Source organism: Talpa occidentalis, unplaced genomic scaffold (genome assembly GCF_014898055.3).
Source record: "Talpa occidentalis isolate TD23 unplaced genomic scaffold, MPIMG_talOcc4v2.1 talOcc4.16, whole genome shotgun sequence".
NCBI classification, from domain to species: domain Eukaryota; kingdom Metazoa; phylum Chordata; class Mammalia; order Eulipotyphla; family Talpidae; genus Talpa; species Talpa occidentalis.
Genome location: NW_023601653.1, coordinates 3121874 through 3146865, shown reverse-complemented (window position 1 = coordinate 3146865; position 24992 = coordinate 3121874). Strand labels below are relative to the sequence as shown.

The window sequence follows — 24992 nt, the reverse complement described above, 5'->3', positions numbered from 1 at the left end:
GGACAGCAGGCTGGGGCACACAGAGCAGCCGCCCTCCCCACGGGGCAGCAGGCTGGGGCTGCCACCTGGGGTGGCACAGCTCGGCTGGGAGGCAGGGGCAGCCTCTGGGCTCCAGGGCCCCTGCCAAGCTCGCAGGAGCTGGCAGCAGTGACAGCCCCGTGTTCCCCAGCTCTTGGAAGGCTCCCAGATTCTTGGCTGGAGGAGGTGATGCCATTGCTCTTGTTAAATGGCACCAGGTGGCAAAGAAAACGTGGCACAGGGACAGAAGAGAAGTGTGCCACGGGCGGGGGGAGGACGCTCCTGCCTCAGCGCGGGGACGTGCCCAGGACAGGCAGGGTGTCCACCCGCCCCTCCTGCCTGGGCCCAGCCAGCCTGTGGGGTAAATGAGCTCTTGGGCTTTTTCCTGCCCTTCGGCCACAGCCTCTGCGGGCGGCACCGGTGGTCTTGCCCCTCCCATGATGAGGGACACCTGGCCCAGGGAGCAGGCGGGCTCACATAGGTGCAGCTCCGTGGCCCAGGCGGGAGGGATAAAGGGGCGGCCTCACTCTGAGGTGAGATTATGAGACTATTGTGAGAGGAGGTGAAGCCAGAGAGGGAGGGAGGGAGGCAGCTAGGCATCGAGGGAAGAGATTCGTGGGGGCTGGGAGGCCCCCTCATGCCCAGCCCCCCAGCATGCTCACTGCAAGTCCCCAGCCCCTCCCTCTGCGGCTTGGGCTCCTGAGGGGCTGAGCCCATGTTGGCTTCCAGGAGGCCTCCCAGGCGTCTGCTTTCCCCCTCAGAGAATGCCCTGGGTCTTACCGCTCCCCTCCAGCCTCTTCCTTTGACCTTGGAACACCCTCCCCTGTCGCCACCCCCAGTGCATCCCCCACTGTTAGGGGTCCCAGCAGCCTTGACGGTGGGAGCAGCACTTTAGGAGCCGCCACTTCCTGTTCCCAGGGCAGGGCCTGGCAGTGGAGACGCCCATTCTCTGTGCGGGGTCAGGTGCCTCAGAAAACAACTGGTGGGAAGGGCCGGAGCTGCCCTGTGTCCACCCGTCCGTGCAGTCTGGACACAGGTCTCGGTTTCACTTACTGTGAAATGGGGAAACACGGGTGACCTCACAGGCCTGCTGGGGGTGGCAGGGGCGAAGAGCTCCCTGAAGCGTGAAGCGCCTGCGGAGGCTGCGGACTGTGGGGCTACCTGAATCTACGCAGCTGGGGTTCTCGGCAGGGCCCCGGGGACTGCCCGACGGAGGTATCAGGAGTGGGCGCTGGGCCAGGCCTGGAAGGGACCGGTGGGGGGGACACAGGCAGGCCCTACCCTCACACGCCCACCACAGCTCAAGTCGGTCCATCCTCTGGTGACAGCAGGAGCCCAGCACTGGGGCCTGTCCTGAGGGGCGGGGACAGGCCCTGGCACAGGAGGTGGGTGAGGGAGCCGGACCTGGTCGCCTGCCTTAGAACTTTCCTGATGCCCCAATGGCCACGACCTGGCTGACAGGGTTTCTGGCTTCCAGTGGGGCCTTCCACAAGTGTCCAGTTAGACCCAGAGGACAAAGGAAGCCGGTCACGGCAGGGTGTCTAGGTGCCAATCCAGAGGCCTAGCTCCAGCAAAGGTATGACTTCAGGGGCAGGCTTGGGGCTCCACCGTTTTTGAAGCGAGCTGTGTGGACAGCGCTGAGCACTCGCCAGGCCTGGGCCAGCACGAGAGCAAGCGGGGTGGGAGACTCACCCGCACCACCCGTGCCCTCACGGGTCTCGGGTCGGCAGAACCATCTCCATTTTACACTTTGGGAAAGAGGCGGCAGCACCAGCTACTACAGGAAGGGTAGGGCTGGGGTGCAGCGTCCAGAGCGCGAGCCCAGCGCTTCCCACCCCAGTCTTAATGGCTGAGTCAGTTTCCTCAACTGCAAAATCAAACGGGTGAGACCCATGATTTTCAAACTTTTTTTAGTCACAGACCCTTTGTTTAAATGAAGTCTTTGTGGAGATGTAACACGTCAGAGGGGTGAGGACAGGAGTGTGGGAGTTGGGGGCTGGGCTCCCCCAGCGGGGTCTCCCCACCAGCTGGGCTCCCACCCCCAGCACTGCCAGGAGCGGTGTTTGGGCCCCACAGGGAGCCTGACCGGGCCTGTCAAAAGCCGTCACAGGCCCTCTGGCCGTCACAGGTCCTCTGGCGGGGAGCTGTCAGTGCTCCTCAGCAGTGACAGCAGGCTCAGGGCCGAGAGGCCGGGCACGTGGCCAGCGCAGATCTGTAGCAGGCGCACCAGGCGCTGCGCCATGGTTGTGCGGAAGGTCTCCGTCTGCAGAGGAAGCACAGGGGACAGCGCTGAGGCCGACCGGCTGCGCCAGCCCCGCTCCCCTAGTGGAGCAGCGTGCAGAGGGCCGGACACTTGGGGACCGCACAGAGCGCACTGCCCACCCACCACTGCCATGCCCTGTCTGAGCAGCTTCCCACCACTGCTGCTTCCTGAGCCCTCCAATAAGCTCCAGTCACCAGCCCCTGCTCCAGGGGGAAGGAGGGCCCAGCCGCAGGGCCAGCGAGGTTACACCAACTGCCCGTCACAGTTGGTGACTGAAGAACCGGGATGTGACCCAGGGCTGGTCCCAGCCTGGGCACGGGTCTCACAGGCCCCTGACGTGGGTTGAGGGACATGGATGGAGACAAGGAGTGGACAGGGAGAGGGAGCTGTCACCCACAGACAGCTCCCTCAGGCCTTGTGAGGGCTGGTGGGGGTCGGGGGGCTATGGGGCTAGTTCAAGGCAAACACTGGCCCAGGGCCCAGGCCCAGCCAGTGCCGGCAAATGTGAGGTGCGCGAGCTGAACGCTGGTTAGGTCTTCGTCAGGCGGCCTTCTGGTCCACGGTCCACAGGTGGCCCGGCAGCACGTACCCTCCGGGTACCCTCGATGTAGGAGGGAGAGCCAAGTGTCTGTTCCTGGCCTTTTTTGAGGGACATTCTCAGGCTCAATGATACCCCGGGGCCCGGTGTGGCCCGCCACCTCGCGGCCACCCTCAGGACTGCACCCAGCACAGGTCAAAGGGCCACAGGCTGCAGCGCAGAGGACGCCACGTTCCTGCTACAGGTAAGAAAAGGGAGGCTGGGGGTGTGTGTGTGTGTGTGTGTGTGTGTGTGTGTGTGTGTGTGTGTGTGTGTGTGTGTGTGTGTGTGTAAGTCAAGGCCGCACAGCCAGCAGGCTACGCCAGGAAAGACCAGGCTCAGCAGCCCACTGAGTCTGCACTTACTGGCCGTGCAGCTGTGACAGGCCCTTTCTCTCTGCCCTTCTCCCTGGGTCTGGGGTTCCTTAGATTGTCGTGAGAAAAGCCTGGCGGGGCAGGCCCTCCAGGCTCCGGGCCTCAGGTCGAGGGTTGGTCTAGTGGGGGTTCTTAAAGCGCCCTCACGTGTGACACACCCCTTGGCCACAGGGCAGTCGGCGGCAAGGCGTAAGGGGGCGCGAGGGCAGGTGTGACGGTGACTAGTGCCAGGTGGTACCGGGGCTTCTCTGACCAGGTGCAGTATGGAAGAGCTGCTATTCTACAGGTTCTGCCAGGAAGACCGACATTTCTTGCCTGTTTTCAAATGATAAACTGCACTTATCAGTGAGTGAAAAAAGTTCAAGCTCACAGATCCTCTGAAGCCTGCCCGCATGCCAGTGAGGTCCACAGACCCCAGGAAAGAAGTCCCAGTCCAGAAGGTGGAGAAGCGCCCCCTGCTGACCGAGTTCTCTCTGCATGACGTCACTTTGCCTTTGAGAACAGGTGCAAGAGCCCAACAGAGCCAAAACACAAAATCTTCACAATGAAGTCAAAATCAGCAAAACAGACCCTAAAGGCAAGTGAGCAGGCCCAGTGCTGGGCGGGGCAGCCCAGGCCCAGAGCCCTCAGCACATCTCCCAGAGGGAGCAACGTCGGCCCCTGCTGAGGTCTCTAGCAAATAGTCGGCAGGATTCATTCTGGAGAAAGAGGCTGAAGAACAAGCGCTATCAGCAAAAGAGAAAGCTACCTTGCTCCCCCGGTAATTGGGCTCTCCTTGTGAGAAACACCAACAGAAGCAAGTCAGGGCAGAACCCACACCAAACGTGTCCATCCACGCGCCCTGCCGCCCACAATGCCCTGCCCAGGAGGGCCTGGACAAGGTCTGCACTCCAGGGAAGACGAAGAGCTGCTGGCTGCCGGGGGACATGGGGACGCACTGGCTGATGAGACAACACGGGCCTCGTGGCACTTGCAACCCAGCAGGAGGGGGAGGTATTAGCGCGAAGCCACAGACACATGCACAGGCCTCAGTTATGAGCAGAGAAAGAACAAGGCAAAGATAAAAAAGAGGGCAAAGCAATGAGTGAGAGCCCCGAGCAAGGAAGAGACATTTAAGACGAGTGCACCAGTCACCCCACTTCATGTGTGCATCCCCAGGCTTGGGTGCCCAAGGACACAGGGAGCCAGTGGAAGGGCCAGGAGTGCAGATGGCACCTGCATGACCACATCAGGGACCCTCCTTGGGTGCTGGATGCTCCTCCCACCCACACCTATGGCCGCCCGCTGGCACTGCCCGCCTTCCAGGGGCCTCACCTCCAGGTCACAGGAGAGCAGGGGACTCCGGTAGGTGTGGGCCAGCTTCGCCACAGTGCTCTGGTGCACGCTGCAGCGCATGTCCTGCGCGGCTGCAAAGGAGCATGAGTGTGAGACAGCCACCGCGGCCCCAGGGCCACGACCCGGGATATGCTGGGCAAGGCAAGTGCCCCCTCTCTGGGATTCCTCACGGCTGGCGTGGTCACCCTGCTCTACCCCCTCTTCAGGGCAGTCAGATCACTGGGAAGTCGGGCTTTGAGAGCACATGCGGCAATAACACAAGCATCCTCGTCTACACCACAGGGAGCAGCGTGTTACAGAGCAGTGGTGGGCAGCTGGCCCTGGCAGCACGTCTGATGAGTCTGGGCCAGGCCCTCCCTGCGAGGAGCCGAGGTTCAGCCTCGGGGTGGATGATTCAGACACACTGGGTGCAGGGGGCAGGCAGTGTTCCTCCCATTGCCTGGAGGCCATGGCTGCCGTGGTGGGGAGGCACTCACCGCCTGTGACCAGGAAGACCACTTTCCCCAGGAAGAAGGGGGCGTCCACATGGCGCAGAGACTCCTCCACGTTCTGCAGGCTGGGGTGGCCAGGCCAGGGCCAAAGACAAAGCAGAGGACAAACCTTACAACAGAGATGGCAGAAGCCCCACACTTTGCCCAGAGGCATGCGCGAGGATGACCGGAAATGGCCCGAGAGGAACATTTGGTCTTTTATCTTTTATTTGCTATTAATTACAAGCTGACTTAACTCGTAAAGCGGTCAGAGAGTACACGGAGATGTTTAATGAAAAGGAACAGGCTCCTCTCCAGCGCCTCAGCGTGCCCCGTGGCTACTGCTCACGCAGACTGCTCCTGGCCGGCGCGGTCCTCGCTGTCTTCAAACACAGGTATTCCTCCCACCCTTCAGGCGGACCCTTCACCTGGAACATTCGGCTCACTTCTCCTTTTTCAGGTGCTTAGAAGGCACCATTAGAAAGTCTACCCTGACTGTAGGCCTGGGTATCGGAGGCCCCATCGGGCTCTCACAGCCCAGGCGTCCTTTTACAGCACACACCCCAGGGACTGCCACTGTTCAAAAGCCGAGTCTCTCCCGCATTGGGCTTGGAACACCCTGAGGACGGGGTCTATTTCGTTGCTGCCAGGGACCTGGCGTGGCCTCAGAGAGCATTTGCTAAGTAACACACGACAGTGCAGGATTTCTGTGTCTTGGTCACTGGCTTTGCCACCTTGGTATCAGGTCAACCGTAAGCAGCCATCTCCTCTCATCACAAGGGAGGCAGCCATCATGCACATGCCTTAGCCAGTCCCCCTGAACCCAGCGGTGCCCATCCTCTGGCTCTCACCTATATTTGCTGTGAAGGTTGATTACGAACACAATCAGGTCAATCCGGGGCCGATTCACATTGGAGGGCAGCGGGAGAGAATTTGCCAAGTGGCTGAAAAATAAGCAATTGCAGGCCTAAAGACATCCACACCCACATCACAACAGCAGTTCACATGGGAGAGGGAAGGGCACTGAGGAGGTTCTGTAACTGGCAATTAACTGCTCAGCTAGAAACTATCATATTTGCTCACTGGCCAGAAATAGTCATGTGGCTCCAAACAAAAGGGGAAAAAGTGCCATTCAGTCTTCTGCCATTCAGAGGCAGCGCTGGAAACATTTGGCAACAGAAGGAACTAATGTCCCTATCAGGTGATTTGTTTCTGCTGCCCCAAAGTCTGAAGAATTATTTACCCTTGAAATTCAGTAACTTAACTAGGTTATAACTTGACATAAAGTATTCTAAGGAGTAAGACCATATATAAGCCTTTTTTTTAATGGACAAATTCAACTCTTCACTCATTTCAGGAAAGTTTTTTTCTAATACATCTTTGAACACTTTTGCTGCAATTTTTCCAAATCTTTCTTCTTTGTAAGTTTTCAACCTCATATCCTCTATGTATTTATCAGCTATATCTTATCTGGTATTATCATAAGCTCCTTTTGCCTTTAGCTCTGTAGGTTTATTTGGTTTTTGAATGGTTCTTTTAAAAATTCATGTTATTAAATTTCTCGATGGCACAAAATACTCAGGAAGGAACGTGCTTCTATTTCTGTATTTTTATCCAGAGTGGGTTCTTCATCAGATTTTGGGATATCAGGTGCTTTGTCCTTTTTTTTTGGCAGTGGTTTTATAACATTTCTTTCCATCTTGTTTAAGTTCAATGTAGGCAATTTTGGCCATATTTTCCATTTACCCTGATGTAATTTAAGTTGATTAACTTAGTTATTTTTAATCCTTTCCCCTTCCTGAGCTTGGGGTTTGAGGCTGTTGATTATTGTGTTTGATGTAGCCCAAGAGCCTGGCAAGCTGGGTAGAGCACAGATGGACCTCTGAGCGAGCTCCATTTAGAGGGAAAGGATTATGTTTCCTCATCAGAAATACTTTCCAGTGCTGCCCCAGGGTTTCCTCTAACCACTGAGAGGCATTTCCAAATGCATGGAGAAGTGCCCTTGAGGTTTAGATCTTTCTCTTTCACTATGGACCCCTGGGGCTCATCTTTCTACCAGCAAGAGAGAATGAAACCCACATGTTCAGTCACTTGATTCTCCAACAGTTGTTTCTACCCTGTGGGCACCAGTTTGCAAAAGGAAAACAAACTGTACTTCCTTAATCACCCCTTGTCCAAATTGGGGGTGGTGGTGAATAGTTCAAACAGCTGCTCTGTGCCAAATAAGGGTTCAAGGCACTGGGGAGTCACAGTGAACTAAAGTCCAGGGACTGCCCTCCAGAGGCGGACCGTGGGGCCAGGGGATGGCCGACTGGAAACAGGTGAACAAGGAAATTTCTCCCGGTGACAAGTGCTGGAGGAAAGCAGAACAAGAGTGTGCAGGAGAAAGTGATGGAGGTGCCCAGGATGGGTGGCAGCGCCCACCCGCCGGGGGGACGAGGGCAGATCCGCGCGAGGGATGGAGACTCCAGGGGTGGCCAAGCCCCCCCACCTCGTGCCCAGCGCGCTCCTCCGCCCGGCGACCCGACCCCCGGTCTCGGCTACTCACATCTTGAGCTCGGAGGCGCAGTCCTCCCGGAGCATCGCGTCCGCCAGCCGCTGCAGAGGCGCGTCCTCGGCGCCCACCAGCTGCCGGGAGAGAAGGCGACGCCGGGCGCCGGGACAGCTGTGCCGCCGCGGCCCGCTCCCGCTCAGCGCGCAGGGGCCCCTGACCGGGCCCGCCCGGCCCCCCCACCCCGGGACCGCGTCCCCACGGCCCCGCTCGGCCACGCGGGAGAGGCCCGGGTCGTCCCGCGCGGAGCGCAGCCCCCACAGCCGCCCACCAATCAGAACGCAGGGGGGAGCCCGCCGCGCACCTATTGGTGGGGGCGTCCTTCAACCTCAGAGCGGGGCTCTTCCGATTGGCTCAGAGCGCGGCTCTCCCGCCCACACCCGGCAGTAGCGCGCCCGGGAGCGCCTCAGAGCGGAGGACGCAGCCGCCGGACGCAGGCAAGGAGGGGAGGTGCGGGGGCGGCGGGGCCGCGGCGCCTACCAGGATGGTGGCCGTGTTCAAGCTGGGCAGCTTGTCCAGGGGCCGCAGCGCCGCCATGCCGGGCGCCGGCCGAACCGCCGCTCCAGCGCGCGCGCCGAGCTTTCAAACCGCCCTGAGGCCCGCCCCTGGGGCGCCGCCCAGGGGCACGTGATCGATCGGGGCGGGGCCTCGGGAGGGGGCGGGGCCCTCTTAAAGGAGCCGCCCCAACTTGTCCGAGTTTTCCTTCAGGGGACCAGGCAGTTAGGGTGCTGCCCGTGGGGCTGGCCTTCTGTTGCGCGCCTCGGAGAAAGATTCATTCGTTCACGCTCGTTCACCCTGGCCTCGCCATTCCTTCCAAATCTGCCCCTCCCGCATCTTCTCCATCTCAGCTCGCTCCATCCTTGCTGCCGCTGAGCAAACCCTTGAGCCTGCTCGGCCCCGCTTCTTCACACCCCACTTCCACTCCCTGAGCAAGCCGGGCGTGCTGCTCTGCAAACAGATCCAGCCCGACCCCTTCTCGCCACCTTCACCGGAGACCACGTGTCATGGGGACTGTGGGCTCCTGGGTTCCTCCCTGGTCCCTGTCTCCTCCCAGCCGTCAGAGCCCTACTTGAAGAGCAGAAACCAGAACAAGCCGTTCTGTGGTCAACGCCCGTGGTTCTAGCGGCCTCAGAACCTCCGGGTGTCCTCGAGGCCAGTGTGGGTTCTGGCCTCGCTTACCTTCTCTCTCTAATACCTCATCCAGTCACGGGGCCATCTGGTCACACAAACTCCAAGTGTCCCTCCTTCGCCCCAGGTTCCCTTTGACAGAAATACTTGTCTCCAGAGTCACTTGGCTAGTTTCCTCCCTTGACTCCTATTTCTGCTCCACGGCCACCTTATGAGAGGAAACTTCCTTACATGTAAATCTGAAGGTTGGACCCAGTCAGTCTGCAGGGGGCTGAGGCCGAGCACAAGGCCGGACTCCATCAGCCTGGAGGGGTTTGATGTGGACAAGAAGGCCAGACACAGCCTGCAGGGGTCTGAGATGGACGAAGGGCCCGACTCACTAAGCATGCGGGGGGCAAGATATACTAGAAGGCCAGACACAGGAGGCCTGGAGGGGACTGAGGTGGACCAGAGGACTGGATTCAGTCAGCCTGGCAGGGACTGAGGTGAATCAGAGGGCCGGACCCAGTCAGCATGCAGGAGGCTGAGGTCAATCGGAGAGCCGGACCGAATCAGCCTAGAGGGACTGAGGTCAACCTGATCACTGGACCCAGTCAGCCTGGAGGGGACTGAGGTAGACCAGAGGGCTGGACCAGTCAGCATGGAGGGGTCTGAGGTCGACTGGAGAGCCTGATGCAGTCAGCCTAGAGGGGGCTGAGGTCAACCAGAGGGCCGAACCCTGTCAGTCTGGAGGGGGCTGAGGTGGACCAGAGGTTTGGACCCAGTCAGCACGTGGGGGGCTGAGGTTGACTGGAGGGCCAGACACTGTCAGCCTGGAGGGTGATGAGGTGGACCAGAGGTACGGACCTACTCAGCATGCAGGGGACTGGGGTCGACTGGTAGACTGACCCAGTCAGCCTAGATGGGGCTGGGGTTGACCTACAGCCTGGGTCCAGTCAGCCTGGACGGGGCTGGGGTCGACTGATAGGCCGGACCCAGTAAGCTTGCAGTGGGCAAAGGTTGACGGGCAGGCCGGACCCATTTAGCCTGCATGGGGCTGGGGTCGACCAGTAACTCAGTCCAGGTCAGCCTGCAGGAGGCTAGGGTCGACCAGCAAGCTGGACCCAGTGAGCCTGCAGGGGCTGGAGTCGACCAGCAGGCCTAATCCAGTCAGCCAGGAGGGGGCTGGGGTCGACCCACAGGTTGACCCAGTCAGCCTGGAGGGGGCTGGGGTCGACCTGCAGCCCTGTACCAGTCAGCCTGATGGTGCCCCAGTCAGCCTTCAGGGTGTTGGGTTTGACTGGCAGGCTGACCCAGTAAGCTGGATGGGCCTGGGGTCGCCCGGTAGCCCAGTCCCAGTCAGCGTGCAGGGCCTGGGGTCGACCGGCAATCTGTGTAGTCAACCTGGAGGGGGCTGAGGTCGACTGGCAACCCAGTCATCCTTAGGAGACTGGGATCGACTTGTAGGGTGGTCCAAGTCAGGCTGCAGGGTGCGTAGGTCCACCAGCAGGCTAACCCAGTCAGCCTGGAGGGGACTGGGGTCAACCTGCAGGCCGGACCAGTCAGACTGCAGCGGTTTGGGGTTGACAGGCGGCTGGACCAGCAAGCCTGCAGGGAGCTGGGGTCGACCGGTAGGCCAGAACAGTAAGCCTACAGTGGGCAGGGGTCGACCTGCAGACCAGACCAGACAGACAAGAGCAGCCTGGGGTCGACCCGCAGGCCAGACTCAGTCATACTGCAGGGGCTGGGGTCGACTGGCAGGCCGGACCAGTTAGCTTACAGTAGACTAAGGTCAACCTGCAGGCCAGACCATTCAGACTGCAGCATCCTGGGGTTGACCTGCAGGCTGGACCCAGTCAGCCTGCAGGGGCCTGGGGTCGATCTGCAGGCTGGACCAGTCAGACTAAACTGGCCTGGGGTCGACCAGCAGGCCAGATCAGTGGGCCTGCAGGTGGCTGGGGTCAACCTGCAGGACAGACCAGTCAGCCTGCAGGGTGCTGGGAGCGACCAGCAGGCTGGACCAGTAAGCCTGGAGGGGGCTGTGGTGGACCAGCAGGCCGGACCATTCAACCTGGAGGGGGCTGGGGTTGACCTGCTAGTCCGACCAGTCAGACTGCAGGGGGCTGGGGTCCACAGGCAGGCGGTACCAGACAGACCACATGGGCTGGGGTGGACCAGCAGGCCCATCAAGACACCCTGCAGAGGGCTGGGTCGACCAGCAAGTCTGACCCAGTCAGCTTGCAGGAGACTGGGGTGGACCGGCAGGCTGGATCAGTCAGGCTACAGGGGGCTGGGGTCAACCAGGAAGCCAGACCATTCAGCCTGTAGAGGGCTGGGGTTGACCAACAATCCAGACCCAGTCAGCCCACAGGGGGCTGGAGTCGACCAGCAGGTCTGAACAGTCAGCCCGCAGGGGGCTGGAGTCAACTGGCAGGCCGGCCCAGCCCAGAAAGGGGGCTGAGAGGTGGACCTGCAGGCTGGCTCCCAGCCAGGCCTGGAGGCTGAGGAGGTCAACCTGCAGGCTGGCCCAAGCCCAACATGGAGACCCAGGGGTTCGACTGGCAGGGTGGGCCCAGCCCAACCAGGAAGCTGAGGGGGTTGACCGGCAGGCCAGCCCCTGCCTAGCATCAAGGCTGAGGGGTCGACCTGCAGGCAGGACCCAGTCAGGCTGGAGGCAAAGGGGGTTTACATGCAGGCTGACGCCAAACCAGCCTGCAGGCTGAGGGGTCGACCTGAGATTGGACCCAGCCCTACCTTGAGGCTGAGGGGGTCATCATGTAGGCCGGACCCAGAACTGCCCTGAGGCTGACAGGTTGAGTCAAGGCTGGCCCCAGCTCAAATTGGATGCTGAGAGGTTTGACCGGCAGGCTGGCCCCAACCCAGCCTCGAGGCTGAGGGGTCGACCTGCAGGCTGGACATAGCCAGGCTGGAGGCAAAGGAGGTCGACATGCAGGCTGGCCCCAGCCCAGTCTGGAGGATGAGGGGTTTGACCAGCAGGCTGGCCGCAACCCAGCCTCAAGGCTGAGGGGTCGACCTGCAGGCCGTATCCAGCCAGGTTGGAGGCAAAGGGAGTCGACCTACAAGCCGGCCCCAGCCCAGCCTGGAGGCTGAGGGGTTGACCTGAAGGCCCTCCCCAGCCAGGCAGGTCACGCCCTCAGCCTCCAGGCTGGGCTGGGGCCGGCCTGCTGATAGACCCACTCAGCCTCCAGGCCAGACTGGGGCCTGCCGGTTGAACCCCTCAGCCTTCAGGTTGGAATGGAGCTGGCCTATAGGTCGATTGCCTCAGCCTCCAGGTGTGGCTGGACAGGGCCTGCAGATTGACCAGGCCCTCATCCTCCAGGCCTGGCTGGGATGGGCCTGCAGGTCGACCCTTCAGCCTTTAGGCTGGGCTGGGGCCGGCCTGACTGTCAAACCCCTCACCCTCCAGGATGAACTGGGGCCCGCCTGCTGGTCAACCCCTCAGACTCCCGGCTTTGCTGGGGCCAGCCTGGAGGTCAACCTGTCAGCCTCAAGGCAGGGCTGGGGCTGGCCTGCGGGTCGACCCCTCAGCCTCCAGGGCTGGGCTGGTGTCGGACTGCAGGTCAACCCCCTCAGCCGCCAGGCTAGGCTGGGGCAGGTTGACCCCCTCAGCCTCCTTGTTGGGCTTGGGCCAGCCTGCTGGTCGAGCCCATCAGCCTCCAGGTTGGACTGGGGCCAGCCTGCAGGTTGACCCCTCAGCCTCCCGGCTGTGCTGCAGCTGGCCTGCCCTTCAACCCCTCAGTCTGCTGTCTGGGCTGGGTCAACCTGCCTGTCCACCCCCTCATTATGCCAGTCGATGCCCTCATCCTCCAGGCTGGCCTGGGTGGGCCTGCAGGTCATCCCCCTCAGCCTCCAGGCTGGGCTGGGCCTGGCCTGCTGGTTGACCCCTGAAACTCCAGGCTGGGCTACGGCCGGCCTGCAGGTTGACCCCCTCAGCCTCTATGCCTGGCAGGGGCCGCCTGCCAGTCACCCCCTCAGCATCCAGGTTGGGCTGGGTCGTTGTGCAGGTCGACCCCTCAGCCTCCGGGCTGTGCTGAGACCGGCCTCCCCTTCGACCCCTTGGCCTGCAAGTTGGGCTGGGTCAGCCTGCCTGTTCATCCCCTCATTATCCAGGTTGGGCTTGGGCCAGCCTGCATGTGGATCCCTTCGGCCTCCAGGCTGGGCTGGGCCGGCCTGTAGGTCGACCCCCAGAACCTCCAGGCTGGGCTGGGACCAACTTGCAGGTCGACGCCTCATCCTCACGTCTGGGCTGGGGCCTGATTGCCTGTCGACCCCCTTTGCCTTCAGTCTGGGCTGGGTCTGGCCTGCTGGTGGACACCTCAGCCTCTTTGCTGGGCTTGGGCAGGCCTGCCGGTCAACCCCCTCAGCCTCCAGGCTGGGCTGGTGTTGGCCTGCACATCGACCCCTCAGCCTTTAGGCTGGGCTAGGGCCACTCTGCAGGTCGACCCCTCAGCCTCCTTGCTGCGCTGGGGTCAGCTTGTCTGTGGACCCCCTCAGCCTCCAGGCTGGGCTGGGTCTGGTTTGCAGGTTAACCCCTCATCCTCCATACTGGGCTTGGGCAGGCCACATGTCGATCCTCTGTGCCTCTAGCCTGGCTGGGTCCAGTCAGCAGGTTGACCCCTCAGCCTCTTGTCTGAGCTGGGGCCGACCTGCCTGTTTACTCCCTTTCCCTCCAGTCTGGGCTGGGTCCAGCCTGCAGCTTGACCCCTCAGCCTTCAGGCCTGGCTTGGGCTGGCCTGCAGGTCGAAACCTGAGCCTCCAGGCTGGCTGGGGCCGTTCTGCAGATAGGTTGATCCCCTCCGCCTCCAGGCTTGGCTGGGGCTGCCCTCAGTTCGACCCTGTCAGTCTCCAAGATGGGCTGGGGCTGCCCTGATGGTCATACCCCTCACTCCCCAGGATGAACTGGGGCCGGCCTGCAGGTCACCCCTCAGCCTCCAGGCTGTGCTTGGACTGGCCTCCCCTTCGACCCCTCAGCCTGCAGGCTGGGCCGGTCTGCCTTTTGACCCTCTCAGCCTTCAGGCCTGGCTTGGGCTGGCCTGCAGGTCGAACCCTGAGCCTCCAGGCTGGCTGGGGCCGTTCTACAGATAGGTCGATCCCCTCTGCCTCCAGACTTGGCTGGTGCTGGCCAGCCGGTCAACCCCTATGCCTCCAGTCTGGGCTAAGGCCATCTTGCAGACCCCTCAGCCTCATGTTTGACCTTGGCCAGCTAGCCTGTCGACCCCTTTGCCTCCAGCCTGGCTGCCTGCAACCTGCAGGTCGACTCCTCAGCCTCCAGGTTGGGCTGGGGCGGTTGGTCAACCCTCTCAGCCTCCAGTTTTGGCTGGAGCCGGCCTGCAGGTCAACTACTCACCTCACTTCTGGCCTGGCCGGCCTGCCTGTCAGTCCCCTCTTTCTCCAGCCTGGAGGACGAGGGGTTTGACTGGAGGTCGGCCCCAGCCCAACCCCGAGGCTGAGGGTGTCAGCTTGAAGGCCCTTCCCAGCCAGGCCTGGAGCCTGAGGGGTCAACGTATTGGCTGTTCCCAGCCCATCCCGGATGCTGAGTGGTCGACCTGCAATCCGGACCCAGCTCACCCTGGAGGCTGAGGAGTTCATTCAGCAGGCTGACCCCAGCCCATTATGGAGGCTTAGGGGGTCAACCACAAGGTTGGCCCCAGGCCAGCCTGGAGGCTGACGGGGTCTACCTGCAGGACACCCGGGCCTGTAGGTTGAGGGGGTCGACATGCAGGCCGGCCCCAGCCCAGTGTGTAGGCAAACGGGGTCACCTGCAAGCTGACCCCAGCCCAGCCTGGAGGCTGAGAGGTCATCGTACAGGCCGGCCCCAGCCAGGCATGGAGGCTGAGACGTTGACTGGCAGGCCGGCTCCAGCCCAGCCTGAAGGCTGAGGGGGTTGAGCTGTAGGCCGGCCCCAGTTCAGCCTGGAGGCTGAGGGGTCGATCTGTATGCTGGACCAGTCAGCCTTCAGGGGACTGTGGACCTGAGGGTGGCTGGGACCTGAGGGTGGAGTTAAGCAACCAGGGTTGGTATAAAAACCAGACACGTGGGCCGTGGGGTCGCTCGCTCTGTTGCTCACCTCCTGGCTTCACAGCTCCTGGCTCGCGGCCAGCTCTCTGGTGCCATTTGGGATTCCAGATCGGCGGATCGGGTAGGACGCGTTTAAAACTTTGTCTCCCACTTTTCTCCCTGAGCTGTACATTTCCTCATTTCCCCTTCCCTGTGAATAAACCTTTTATGAACCTTTCGCGTGTGCCTGCAGTAGAGCATTGGTAAGTCCCTTCAAGCGCGCAGGTGAGGACTCACAGTCAGGCACCCCGTTTTGTATCGGGGCTGCCCTATAACATCCCCTCTAAAAATGACCCTCCTCGACTCTACCCGTCACTGCTTCTGTGTTCCCCCCACTTGCCAAGGACCAGCCTCTCCACCCTCAAAGGGCAAGTTTCCAGGTCCTCCCTGTGCCCTTGGTGGGGGGAGGGGGCCTCTCCTCCAGGCCCATGAGCCCGGTGGGCCCCAGTTGCCTGCTGGGTGGCTCCATCCCTCCCGAATCCTTCCCACCCTGCTCTGCCTATCATTTCTGTACCACATGCACAATGTGAAGGATCCAGAAGAGAAGGCTGGTTGCCAGGGCAACGGAGGATAAAGCCCTTGCCCTGCCAGGCTGCTGATTGGCTGAGACAGGTACCGCCTCCTGCCATCCTGGGGCTGGGGGCAGAGAGAAGGGTCTCTGATGGGCAGCGAAAGGTACCAGGGTGCCGGGCAGCCTAGGACTGAGCCTTCCTGGCCTGTCGGAGCCCCCGAGCCTGAGAAACTGTCTCCCGCGTGGGGTGTTGGTCTCGCCCATCCTCTGCCTCCAGCACCCAGGGCGACCGCAGATGGCAGTGTCCCTGGGGACGGCAGCTGCGACTGAGTCCGCGGGCCGGCGCTGAGCGGCTCAGGCCACAGCGGCGTGCTCAGCGCAGACCCCCAGAGCAGGTGCCTGCCAGCAGTGAGGTGGGTCTCTGGGCACTCGGGTGGGGGTGGGGGGCCCGAGTGGTGCCAGTGGCTTGGGAGGCAGGGAGGGGGACTCTGTAGCCTCACACCACCCCAGACAGGACCTCAGCTGGAAGGGGCTGGAAAATTCCATATAGATCATCTGTCACCGCCAGCACCGTGACGGCATGGGGGTAGGGGACCCTCACGGTGTTGTGGGGACCCTGAAGTCCAGAGAGGGTGAGCAGTGGCCCAAGGTCATGCAGAAGGCGGGCGAGTGCTCTGCTTCAGATAGGCCAGTCCCCTGGGAAGCGCAGAAAATGTCTCGTGGCCCAGTCTGCTCTCATGCCTGGGATTTTGGTCACTGGGCTGGAGAAGTTGGGGGACCTGAACTGTGCCCCTCAAATCTCCAGCATTGCAGCTAAAACAGCTCCTCTCTGCCTGAGCTCCCCAGTCTCATGTTCGAGCTGTGGGGAAAGGATCCCAGGCGAGGCTTGGGGGTCGCCCTGTTTGGGGTCGCCTTTTGCCTCCCTCTAGCCCAGGCAGCACCCTGCAATTCTGAACTCTCTTTGGCTCTCCAGAAAGGCAGGTGGTTAGGAGGGCACCTCCCAGCCCTGACTGGCCATTAGCTCACTCTGCATGTTACTCCTGCGTGAACAGGGCCCGGGCATCGTCTGTACTTCAGAACAGCCAGTGCGGAGCCTGGGGGCAGGGGGGAGGCTCTGGATGGATGCGAGACTGAGAAGCTACATCTCCCCCTCCCCATCTCTGAGACCCGCCTGGCAGAAGTAGGGGGCAGGAGCTGATGTTTGGAGCTAGGGGATCACGACCCTGGGGCTTCTCTTGCAGCCAGTCCCAGAGGTTGTTCCATCCACCCCCTTTCTCCTGTCCCCAAAGTCGAGGTGCCCTGGGCTCATTAATTTTGTTCAGGGGCCTCCCCAACCTGGGGGTCTTGAACCTTGAGATATGGCCAGGGTTTGGGGCCCAGCCCTGTCACTTCCCTGGCTAACCCAGGGGAAGTCAGTGAGCCCATTTGGGCCTCGTTTTTTTTCACTTATAAAATATGGAAGTAACACCTGCCCCACAGGCCTGCTGTAGGCTTTGTGAAAGCTTCGTAACAGCGTTCTCCCTGCCCGGCAGGCACAAGTGGGACACTCTGCCCCCGCCTTTTCCACCTCTGGAAAGTTCTGGGGGGAGGTTAAAGGATCTGATTGATCTCCTTCCTAGAGATGATATGTGATTTGGCTTTTTTTTTTTTTTAAAGTGAATTTTTTTTTTTAAGATTTATTTTATTTATTTATTTATACAAGCACTGGGTACAGTCAGAAGCGCGGGAGGGTGAGAGAAATAACCAGAGCCAGAGCGGGGAGCAGAGCAGGCAGAAGGACCGAAGCACACTGCTGAGGGGAGCAGCGGGCGGCAGGAGAGGTCTGCGCGCCATGTGGGACCCTCCTCTGGTGGCCGGGGAGCAGCCGGGGATCGAACCGGCGCTGCAGAGGCCGCGGGCAGCTTCGCAACCCAGCGCTCAACCGCTGCACCACCGGGGAAGCCCTGATTTGGCTTTTGAAGTATGAATAGGAGTTTGCCAACTGGCCACACGTTCAAAGGACAGTCCAGGGGACAGAAGGCACCTGCAAAGTGAGTGCCACACTAGGTGCAGGTGCACGCCGGGACCTGACTAGCGGCTCCATGTGATGGCACGCTCGTGGGGTGCGGTGCTGAGGCAGGTGGGGTGGCAGCAAGCAGATGGGGGTGCCTGTGGCCATTCTAAGGAGCTAAGTAGATTGGATGTTTCTGAAGCTACCCATAGCTGCTACCTTCCGCTCTCCTGCTTTCCCTGCCTCTGGCCCAGTAGAAATGATAGCGAACACAGGCCTTCCTCAGGGTGCTGTGCCTGCAGAACCCGCTCCGCAGATACCATGTTTTTTACAAACTGAAGGTTTAGGGCGAAGATATGTGCTTTTTAAAAAAAGGTTTATTTATTTATGTCAGAGGTGTTGGGGAGCTGAGAGGATTTACCAGCAACAGAGTGGGGAACGGAACAGGCAGACTGACTGAAATACACTGCTGAGGGGAGCAGCGGGGAGACAGGAGAGGTCTGCCGCGCCATGTGGGTAGCTCCCTGGCCGGGGATCGAATTCAGGCGTAGGGGTGGTAGTGCTGAGTCTTAACCCCTAGGCCACCAGGGAGGCCCCAAGATATGTACATTTTTAAAGAAATGATGTTATTGCACACTTAATAGAAGGCATTATAGTGTAAAAGTGGATTTTATGCACCCAGGGGCCAAGACACAGGGCGGCCCCATTTGTGGTGATGCCTCTTGATTGTGGTTCACCGAGTGCCGGGCAGGGTGGTCTGACGCTCTAGGTTCTGACTTGTTACACACCCACAGTGTTCGTAAGAACTGGGTCTCACTTCTACCCCCATTTCACACATAGAAAACTGAGGCTCAGAGATAAGAACACCCAGAATAGGCAGCACCATCACACTCGGGCACTGGCTGCAAGTGCTGGCCATCGGGGAACTCACTGGGTCTCAGCTGCCCTGCCCCCCAAGTCCTCTCTGCCCCCTCTTAGAGCTGTGAGTGGCCAAGGGGTCCTATTCAGACACTGGCCCCTACTCTCTTGGGCCTCGATCTTCCCATCCGTGACGTGATGCTTGCATCGCCCGCTCTCCCGAGCCTGTGGGTCCCTCTCTGGGCAGGCGGGAGGGACAAGGACCTCCTCTGCTGACCCTTGCGGCCCATGTCTCCGCAGCCAAGGCAGCCGTGATGCCCCACTTCCTGGACTGGTTCGTCCCCGTCTACCTGGTCATTTCGGTCCTCATCCTCGTGGGCTTCGGTGCCTGCATCTACTACTTCGAGCCCGGCCTGCAGGAGGCGCACAAGTGGCGCATGCAGCGCCCCCTGGTGGACCGCGACCTCCACAAGACGCTGATGGTCCGCGACAACCTGGCCTTCGGGGGCCCGGAGGCCTGAGCTGACCCAAGGGCCGGGGGCAGGAGGCACCACCTGCCCTCCCTCCCCACCCAACCTAGACACCCTGGGGCGGAGGGAGATGACCCCTGGTCCACCAGGCTCAACCCCTGAGGCCTGCGCCCGCCCAGCAGTGGCCTCTGGGTGCTCCGGGAGCTAAGGAGGGATGGGGAACCTGGGGGCCTGGCCCGTCGCTGCTGTGGGCCCAGGAGCTGCTCGCCACGTCAAGCCGGCTTACCCCATGCCTGTCTGCCCCGGCTCTGGGGACACTCCCCACTCGCTCCCAGTGCCTTTGTGCTACCTGGCACCCTGCAGCCCCTGCAGCCCCTGCTTGTCCTGAGCCTCCAGAGCTCCCTGGGCCCCACTGTACACTCAGCTCCCTACTTGGCTCAGCACCACCCTGCAGCTCCATGGCGGGCGGGCTCCCAAGCTGATCTGAGGTAGAAACACCCTGTGGAGGAGGCCAGTGCCCAGCCAAGCCCCCTCCCTGGCCCTGGGCCTGGAGTGTGTGAGTGTGTGGGGTGAGCAGTGGGCCCAGACAGCAGGGAGGAGGGGTGTGGGTGTGAGAGAGAAACTTTGGGGCAAGGGTGGGCGGGAAGGGAGGGGAGGAGGCCATATATATGTGAGTGGAGTGGGGGCCCCAGAGGTGGGAGGGGTGGGGGGCTGAGCCCATGGGTCATGCGGGGGTGCCGTGACCACGTGGTCATGTGTGGTCCCCTCTCCCAGTCAACCCCCAGCCCCCGATCTCCCCCGGGAGCCCTCACTTTAGATGTGGGCCGGCCACCTCTCCCTCTCCTCTGCTGGGGCTTCCCATTTTGTCTCTTGCAACAATAAAGACCTCGCGGCAACGGGGGTGGCTCCCAGGGTGTCTCCTTCCCCGAGAGCCGGCGTGCATCTCCTCTTGCAGGGGTGTGCAGCGAGCTAGCGCCATAGGCCCCGTTTTAGGGACAGAACCCCACCAAGGGGCTGGAGCAGCTCCACGGACACATTGGACCAGCTTGTCCCCCTTCGCTGGGGGCTGTCCCCTGAGTATGGGGCATTGAGGGTCTCTGGTCTCTGGCGCCTGGAAACCAGGAGCACCTCCCCTCAACCAAAACTGCTGGCTGGAACCTGGGGTGTACCAGCGAGGGCTCCGAGGCACAAAGCACAGGCCGTTAGCCTGGTCTCAGTTCTCGCGGTCAGTCTGGCTTCTCCAGAGCAGACCTAGTGGCTCCCCTTGCTGCTGGTCTGTGCCTGGAATGGGGGCCCATCTGCACCCTGAGGAGCAGGGAGCGTGGAGGGGCGCCCCTCCTGCTGGCTGTCCCCTCCTCCCCCCTACATCTCATGGTCACCCGTGGGCGCTCAGCCACTCCTCGCTGCAAGGGAGGCTGGGAAGCATCATCCTCAGCGGGTGGCTGTGTGACCCGTGGAGCCGCGCACCGAGGCAGGAGCAAGGGGACAGCTGCTTTTCCGTTTTTGTAGGGACTGGCTGAGGCAAGGCCACAGGGCAGCAGGCTGAGGTCTGGGCAGGATTCTTGACCCCAGACCAGGTCTTGCTCCCAAACACATGGCTCACAAGTTGCAGGCAGGGCAAAAGCTGCCAGTCTTGTCAAGCTGGGCTGGGGGGAGACTCTTGAGACCATCTAGTACCCCCAACTCCGTGCTCTTGGGGCCTCTGCTGCACCAGCCCCACCCCTGGCATCTCTGAGTCTCACAGCCCTGACCGCTCCCCCCGGTGGAGCATTTGATGACTCTTGGCGATTTGCCCTCCCACCCTCTGGGCGGCTGCGGGGGCCAGGGCCTGGTCCCCTCACTACCGCCAGGAATCTGGCAGGGACAGGGACTAAACTAAAGCAGCTGAAATGAAAGGGTTCAGCTCCCACTTGGGTCCCTGTGCCCCTCTCCATCCACCCCCCTATGTCCTGTTCGCCTCCCTGTTGGCTTCCTTCTCCCATAAGAGGTTGGTCCCGGCAGTCCTGGGCTCACATGGCCCCTAGCACCTTTGTTTTTTTTTTTTATATTTTTAAAAGATTTATTTATATAAGAACCGGGGTACAGGCCAGAGGTGTGGGAGGGTGAGAGGATTCACCAGAGACAGAGTGGGGAGCAGAACAGGCAGACTGACGAAATACACTGCTGAGGGGAGCAGCGGGCAAGAAAGGAGAGGTCTGCCATGCCATGTGGGTATCTCTGTGGCCGGCCGGATCAAACCCACACTGCAAGGCTGTGGACAGCTTCACAGCGCTGCACTCCACCGCCTGAGCCACCCAGAGCCACCGGCCCCTAGCGCCTTTATTTCAGGAGTCGGTGTGCATCTTGTTCCTGAAAAAGATTGGGGTGTGGGGGGATTGAACTTCATCAGCCCCAGGCACATTCCAGGAATGGGTGCCCTGGTTGCCAGGCAGCTCCCCGCCCCCCAGCCAGGGGTGGGGGGAGGCAGTGTTGGGTGAAAACCAAGGGGGATGGAGGAGCAAATCACAGACAGAACCTAGAGCTGGGTGAGCCTGAGAGCAGGTGGCCCTGGTGGGGGAGGTAGGGGGGAGGTGAATGGGTTTCTTGAGGATCCACTGGAAGGCAGGGCCTTCCTGGGCCTTTCAGGTCTCCCCACGTAAGAATGGGGGAGACCAGCTATACCCACTGGTTACCAGTCCCACCCTGCCTCAGTTTCCCTTGCAGTGCCAGCCCCGGTGTATTTTGGGCTCCCTATGAGGTTCTAGACATCATGCGCTGCACCCAAGCTAATCTGAGCAGAGTGGGGGTGTGGGGGTGAGGCTGGCAAGGCAGAGCTGGAAGCTCAGTGGGTCACCTGTGCTTGGTTGCAGGTGGCACTGGAGAGGCCCAAGCAGAGGCAGAGGACTGATGATTGTGGGGTCAGGAAACCCTGACCCCGCCAGCTTGGGCAAGAGGGGAAGTGACTCCCAGGGTGGGGCGCCCCGTAGCAGGAGCAGGGACCCAAAGCCCAAGAGCCCACATCCAGACCCAGAGCATTCCTTCTCAAGCCAGTCTTCAGCTCAGCTCCTGCAGCTCACTTCATTAGCCAGGACCCCCACAACCCCGCAAGTTTTCTGTCTTAAGCCCCACCTAGGGGAGATCTGTCTCCCTCTCTGGGGAGGGATGAGTTGGGATTCAAGTGGTCATTTCAACCAGTCACCTGAGGCCAGGCAGGGTCCGGCCCACCTGGACTGGTCACCAAGACCTGGTTTAGACAATTCAGAAGGAGGCAGCTCTCCTGGGGTGCTGGGGGCAGGGGGTAGGGGAGGCAGGGTTAGAAGTGATGTAAACTGCACCCCAGTCCCAGCCTGAAGCCACCAAAAACCTGCGAGAAGTGGACCCGGCCTGACTGGCTGAGCTGGGAAGGGCCTCAGCTGTGTGGCGCCTGCGGCCAACTTTGGTGTGTCCAACCCAGTGTTTGGAAAAAATGCAAATTAATTCACGACATTTAAAAATCAGGAGGTTTCACAAGAAAATCTTTTTCTGACTCCACTTTAAAAATAAACATTTTGGCCACACGGCATCTGAGGTGTGAATAAGTTTCACAACCTCAGCCGGGCGGATGCTGACTGAACCTGCCTGAGGCCGGGGCAGTGGTCAGGCCTCCTCACCGGTGCCCTCTCTGAGCTGCTGAAGAGGAGCCTGAGGCTCAGAATGGAAGGGACTCACCCAAACTTTTGCTTTAAAAACTGGATCCTTTCCTGGTCTTCTTCCAGGACTTGCTACATAAATGGTTATTTACACCTGTTCTCCCCATAGAGGATGCCAGAAGGCTTCAGCTGAAAGAGTCACAAGCATGGGGTGGAAGGAAATATTTGGATTCTGACTCCTGCTGTAATACTGTTACTTGACTTGGAGCTTCCTGGCAGCCAGAGAGAAAGGGGAAACACAAAGAGGTCATTTTATTCTTGTTGTATGATAGAAGGGAAAGCTTGACTTTTTATGAAAGACAAATTTTTTGGTTCTAAATACTACAAAGAAATGTCTCGGCATTTTTTTAATGGGGGGCAGGGCGGAGTTGACCCAGGTGGCAGACCCTGTGGAAACAAGCCAGCATCTGTGAAGACAGATATTTTCCCAGCTGCCAGGGCCTGCCAGAGGACTGTAGTAGGAGCAAACTAGGTCAGGGCCTGACAACAGTAAATCCTATAAAACAGTTCCTCTAAATTGCAAGTTCAGGGGCAAATGTCCTTAGCTCTTAGATGTCCAATTGGGTCCACCAACGATTTCTGTGTGCCAGGCCCTGAAAATCACAGATGATGAAAGTTCACATCAATATCCCCTGCCTGTGCCCGACACATGCTTAGCTCATGTCAGGTTCTCTGGAGAGAATCTGCCAGCCTTGTGAGGTTGTGGCCAATGTTGAGGCAGAAAGTGAGTGTGTGCATCATTCAGCTAACCACCTGGACCCCTTGCGGCATGCGGTGTCTGCTCTACCCCAGCACCAGGCCTGGTACCAAGAGCGCAAAGACAGGGCAGACAATAGTCCCGGAATCAAGGAGGGCAAGAGAATGTGTTACCAGACAGATGACAGAACTAATTGCAGGAAGAGAAGTGTGTGGGAGGAACAGAAAGCAAAACAGAGGAGATGCCTGACTCTCAGGGCAGGGGGTTGTCAGGAGAGGCTTTCTGGAAGATGTAACTGTGGAGTTGGGCTTCAACGGCTGAATAAGTGTTTTCCCTGCAAAGGGAAGGGAAGCTGGCAAAGGCAGAGCCACAGCGGCTGGAGGGAGGGCAGCTCTTGCTGAGAGCTGTGAGTGGTGGGATGTGGTTGAAGCACAGAACCCCAGGTGGTGGTGGGAGGGACAGAACAACCAGAGGTGTTTTTTCAAGTAAAGTTCAGGTCTAGGAAGAGAATCTGATGACCTTCCAGTTGCCACCTCCTCCAGGAAGGCTTCCCTGACCCTATATGCAGCTTTCCCCGTGACAGCCCTAATCTTGCATTGTGATTTTGCTCATGTATCTGTGGATGGCAGCAATGGTGTCTTCTCATCTCAGCCTGCAGCCTGCCTGGCATGGGGCAGGGACCTGCTTGGATGAAAGGAGCCATTCTCTTTGGAAGTCTTGCCAAGGGCTATGTGTCTGCTTAGAGACTAAGACTTTAGAGCAGTTTAGAGGCTTCCTGCAGTTAGGCTGTCGTTCAGGTTTGGACGCACTGGGAGGTTTGCAGGGCCTGGGAGCTTCCTCTCCCACCATCTGGAAGCCATTCAGGATGTGGTGGGCGTGTCTAGGCCCAGGACCGGGCAGGGGCAGGAATGTGCAGGGCCTGCGTGGGAACCACTGCGATGTTCGGATTCTGGCCCAAGAGGGTGGCACAAGCTTCTCATTGTTCCACCCCCTCTGCTGGGCAGGAAGGGCTTGGGAGGCCAGCTTGGGAGGAGGGTGGAGACTGCAGGCTCCCTCTCAGGGCCTCACTCCTCAGTCGACACCCTTATAGGGGACCCTGGGTGGGCCCTTCTCCACCCCACCCCCGAAGGGTGGGAGGGGCTCTGAATTTGGAGGCCAGAGTCTTGGGTGCCCAATTATTGGTTTATTGTGTGAACGTTGGTGAATCCATTTCCCTGTCTCTACAGCTGGAATAGCTGGAATTGGGGTGGAAGTCACAGGGACGCACGAGGGCCCATGTAAGAGGGAAGCAGAGTCCATGGTAACCCCTTCAGCAGCCAAAGACGCAGCCTGAAGCGCCGGGCACTGCTCCCGGGGCCACCTCCTGGCCACTGGGGTGCGTGGGGCCAGGCCACTCATTCTTTGCAGCCAAAACTGAGTCTAGGCCTAAGCATTTAATAACCGGCGACCTCCTGCCCTCTCCAGGAGGGGCTGCGCCATCAGCCCGGGGTCAGCACGAAGGTGGCCAGGAGCAGAGCCTCTGAAGCCCCAAACCACAGTGCACATGAGGCTGGGAGGAGAAAAACCCTTGCTGGCATCAGCCACTGGGCCTTGGAATTGTGACTGCAGCACCACTGAACCCCTCCTGAGGCTGCCACCCCCACTTATGGATGAAGAAGCCAGAGTTCAGGGAGACGAGTGACTCATTCAGAATGACACAGAGGGTGACTCGAGCCCGTGCCACTTGTCTGGAGGCCACCACGATGCCTCTGCTGGGGCAACCTCTGTCCACTGAGGCTACTTCTGTGCCTGCTGGAAGAGGAGGTCACCGCCAGTTTAGACCACGAGAGGGCAGCAGAACCCAGCTGTGGAACCCCTGGCCTGCAGTGCCCCACCAGCAGAGTGGCAGCAGGCGGGCAGGGCCGCGCAGAGACCAAGAGACTCGTTCCTTGCTCTCCAGGCCCTAACAGCCTGGCAGGGAGCAAGAGGGAGGAATCTAGATCTGCAAGCTAGAAGAAACTGCGGGAGGGCCTCTGGTCCCCACCT

General features: G+C 60.2%; 2 protein-coding genes and 1 long non-coding RNA gene across 6 annotated transcripts; 1 reads left to right on the top strand and 2 right to left on the bottom strand.

Moving 5' to 3' along the window:
* Positions 1-1890: 1890 nt before the first annotated feature.
* On the bottom strand, positions 1891-8130 carry CENPM (centromere protein M). 2 transcript variants are annotated; one of them, XM_037513452.2, is made up of 6 exons: positions 8069-8130; positions 7586-7665; positions 5889-5981; positions 5044-5123; positions 4547-4638; positions 1891-2281 (listed from the first exon to the last, which is right to left on the bottom strand). In XM_037513452.2, the coding sequence occupies exons 1-6, from the start codon at positions 8123-8125 to the stop codon at positions 2141-2143; spliced, it is 543 nt and encodes a 180-aa protein (XP_037369349.1). In that variant the 5' UTR covers positions 8126-8130; the 3' UTR covers positions 1891-2140. The 2 variants fall into 2 exon arrangements, with proteins under 2 accessions (XP_037369349.1, XP_037369350.1); XM_037513453.2 differs by lacking the exon at positions 8069-8130 and adding an exon at positions 7893-8006 and having other exon boundaries at positions 1892-2281.
* Positions 7966-19236, top strand: SMIM45 (small integral membrane protein 45). 3 transcript variants are annotated; one of them, XM_054696006.1, is made up of 2 exons: positions 7966-8025; positions 18433-19236. In XM_054696006.1, the coding sequence occupies exon 2, from the start codon at positions 18447-18449 to the stop codon at positions 18651-18653; it is 207 nt and encodes a 68-aa protein (XP_054551981.1). In that variant the 5' UTR covers positions 7966-8025; positions 18433-18446; the 3' UTR covers positions 18654-19236. The 3 variants fall into 3 exon arrangements, with proteins under 3 accessions (XP_054551981.1, XP_054551982.1, XP_054551980.1); XM_054696007.1 differs by lacking the exon at positions 7966-8025 and adding an exon at positions 14777-14855; XM_054696005.1 differs by lacking the exon at positions 7966-8025 and adding an exon at positions 15394-15697.
* LOC129145928 (uncharacterized) lies at positions 8211-15312 on the bottom strand. The gene is made up of 3 exons (XR_008552112.1): positions 15288-15312; positions 14784-14924; positions 8211-8924 (listed from the first exon to the last, which is right to left on the bottom strand). It is a non-coding gene; the product is annotated as an uncharacterized LOC129145928 (long non-coding RNA).
* Positions 19237-24992: the final 5756 nt, after the last annotated feature.

What these genes read in the sequence shown, in the direction of transcription:
- CENPM (XM_037513452.2), bottom strand. Translation starts at nt 8,125, where the DNA reads ATGGCGGCGCTGCGGCCCCTGGACAAGCTGCCCAGCTTGAACACGGCC. An exon ending in AACCTTCACAGCAAATATAG is followed by an intron (nt 5,124 to 5,888) that starts GTGAGAGCCAGA and finishes TGGCCACCCCAG; the next exon opens with CCTGCAGAACGTGGAGGAGT. An exon ending in GGTCTTCCTGGTCACAGGCG is followed by an intron (nt 4,639 to 5,043) that starts GTGAGTGCCTCC and finishes GCTCCTTTGCAG; the next exon opens with CCGCGCAGGACATGCGCTGC.
- SMIM45 (XM_054696006.1), top strand. Translation starts at nt 18,447, where the DNA reads ATGCCCCACTTCCTGGACTGGTTCGTCCCCGTCTACCTGGTCATTTCG.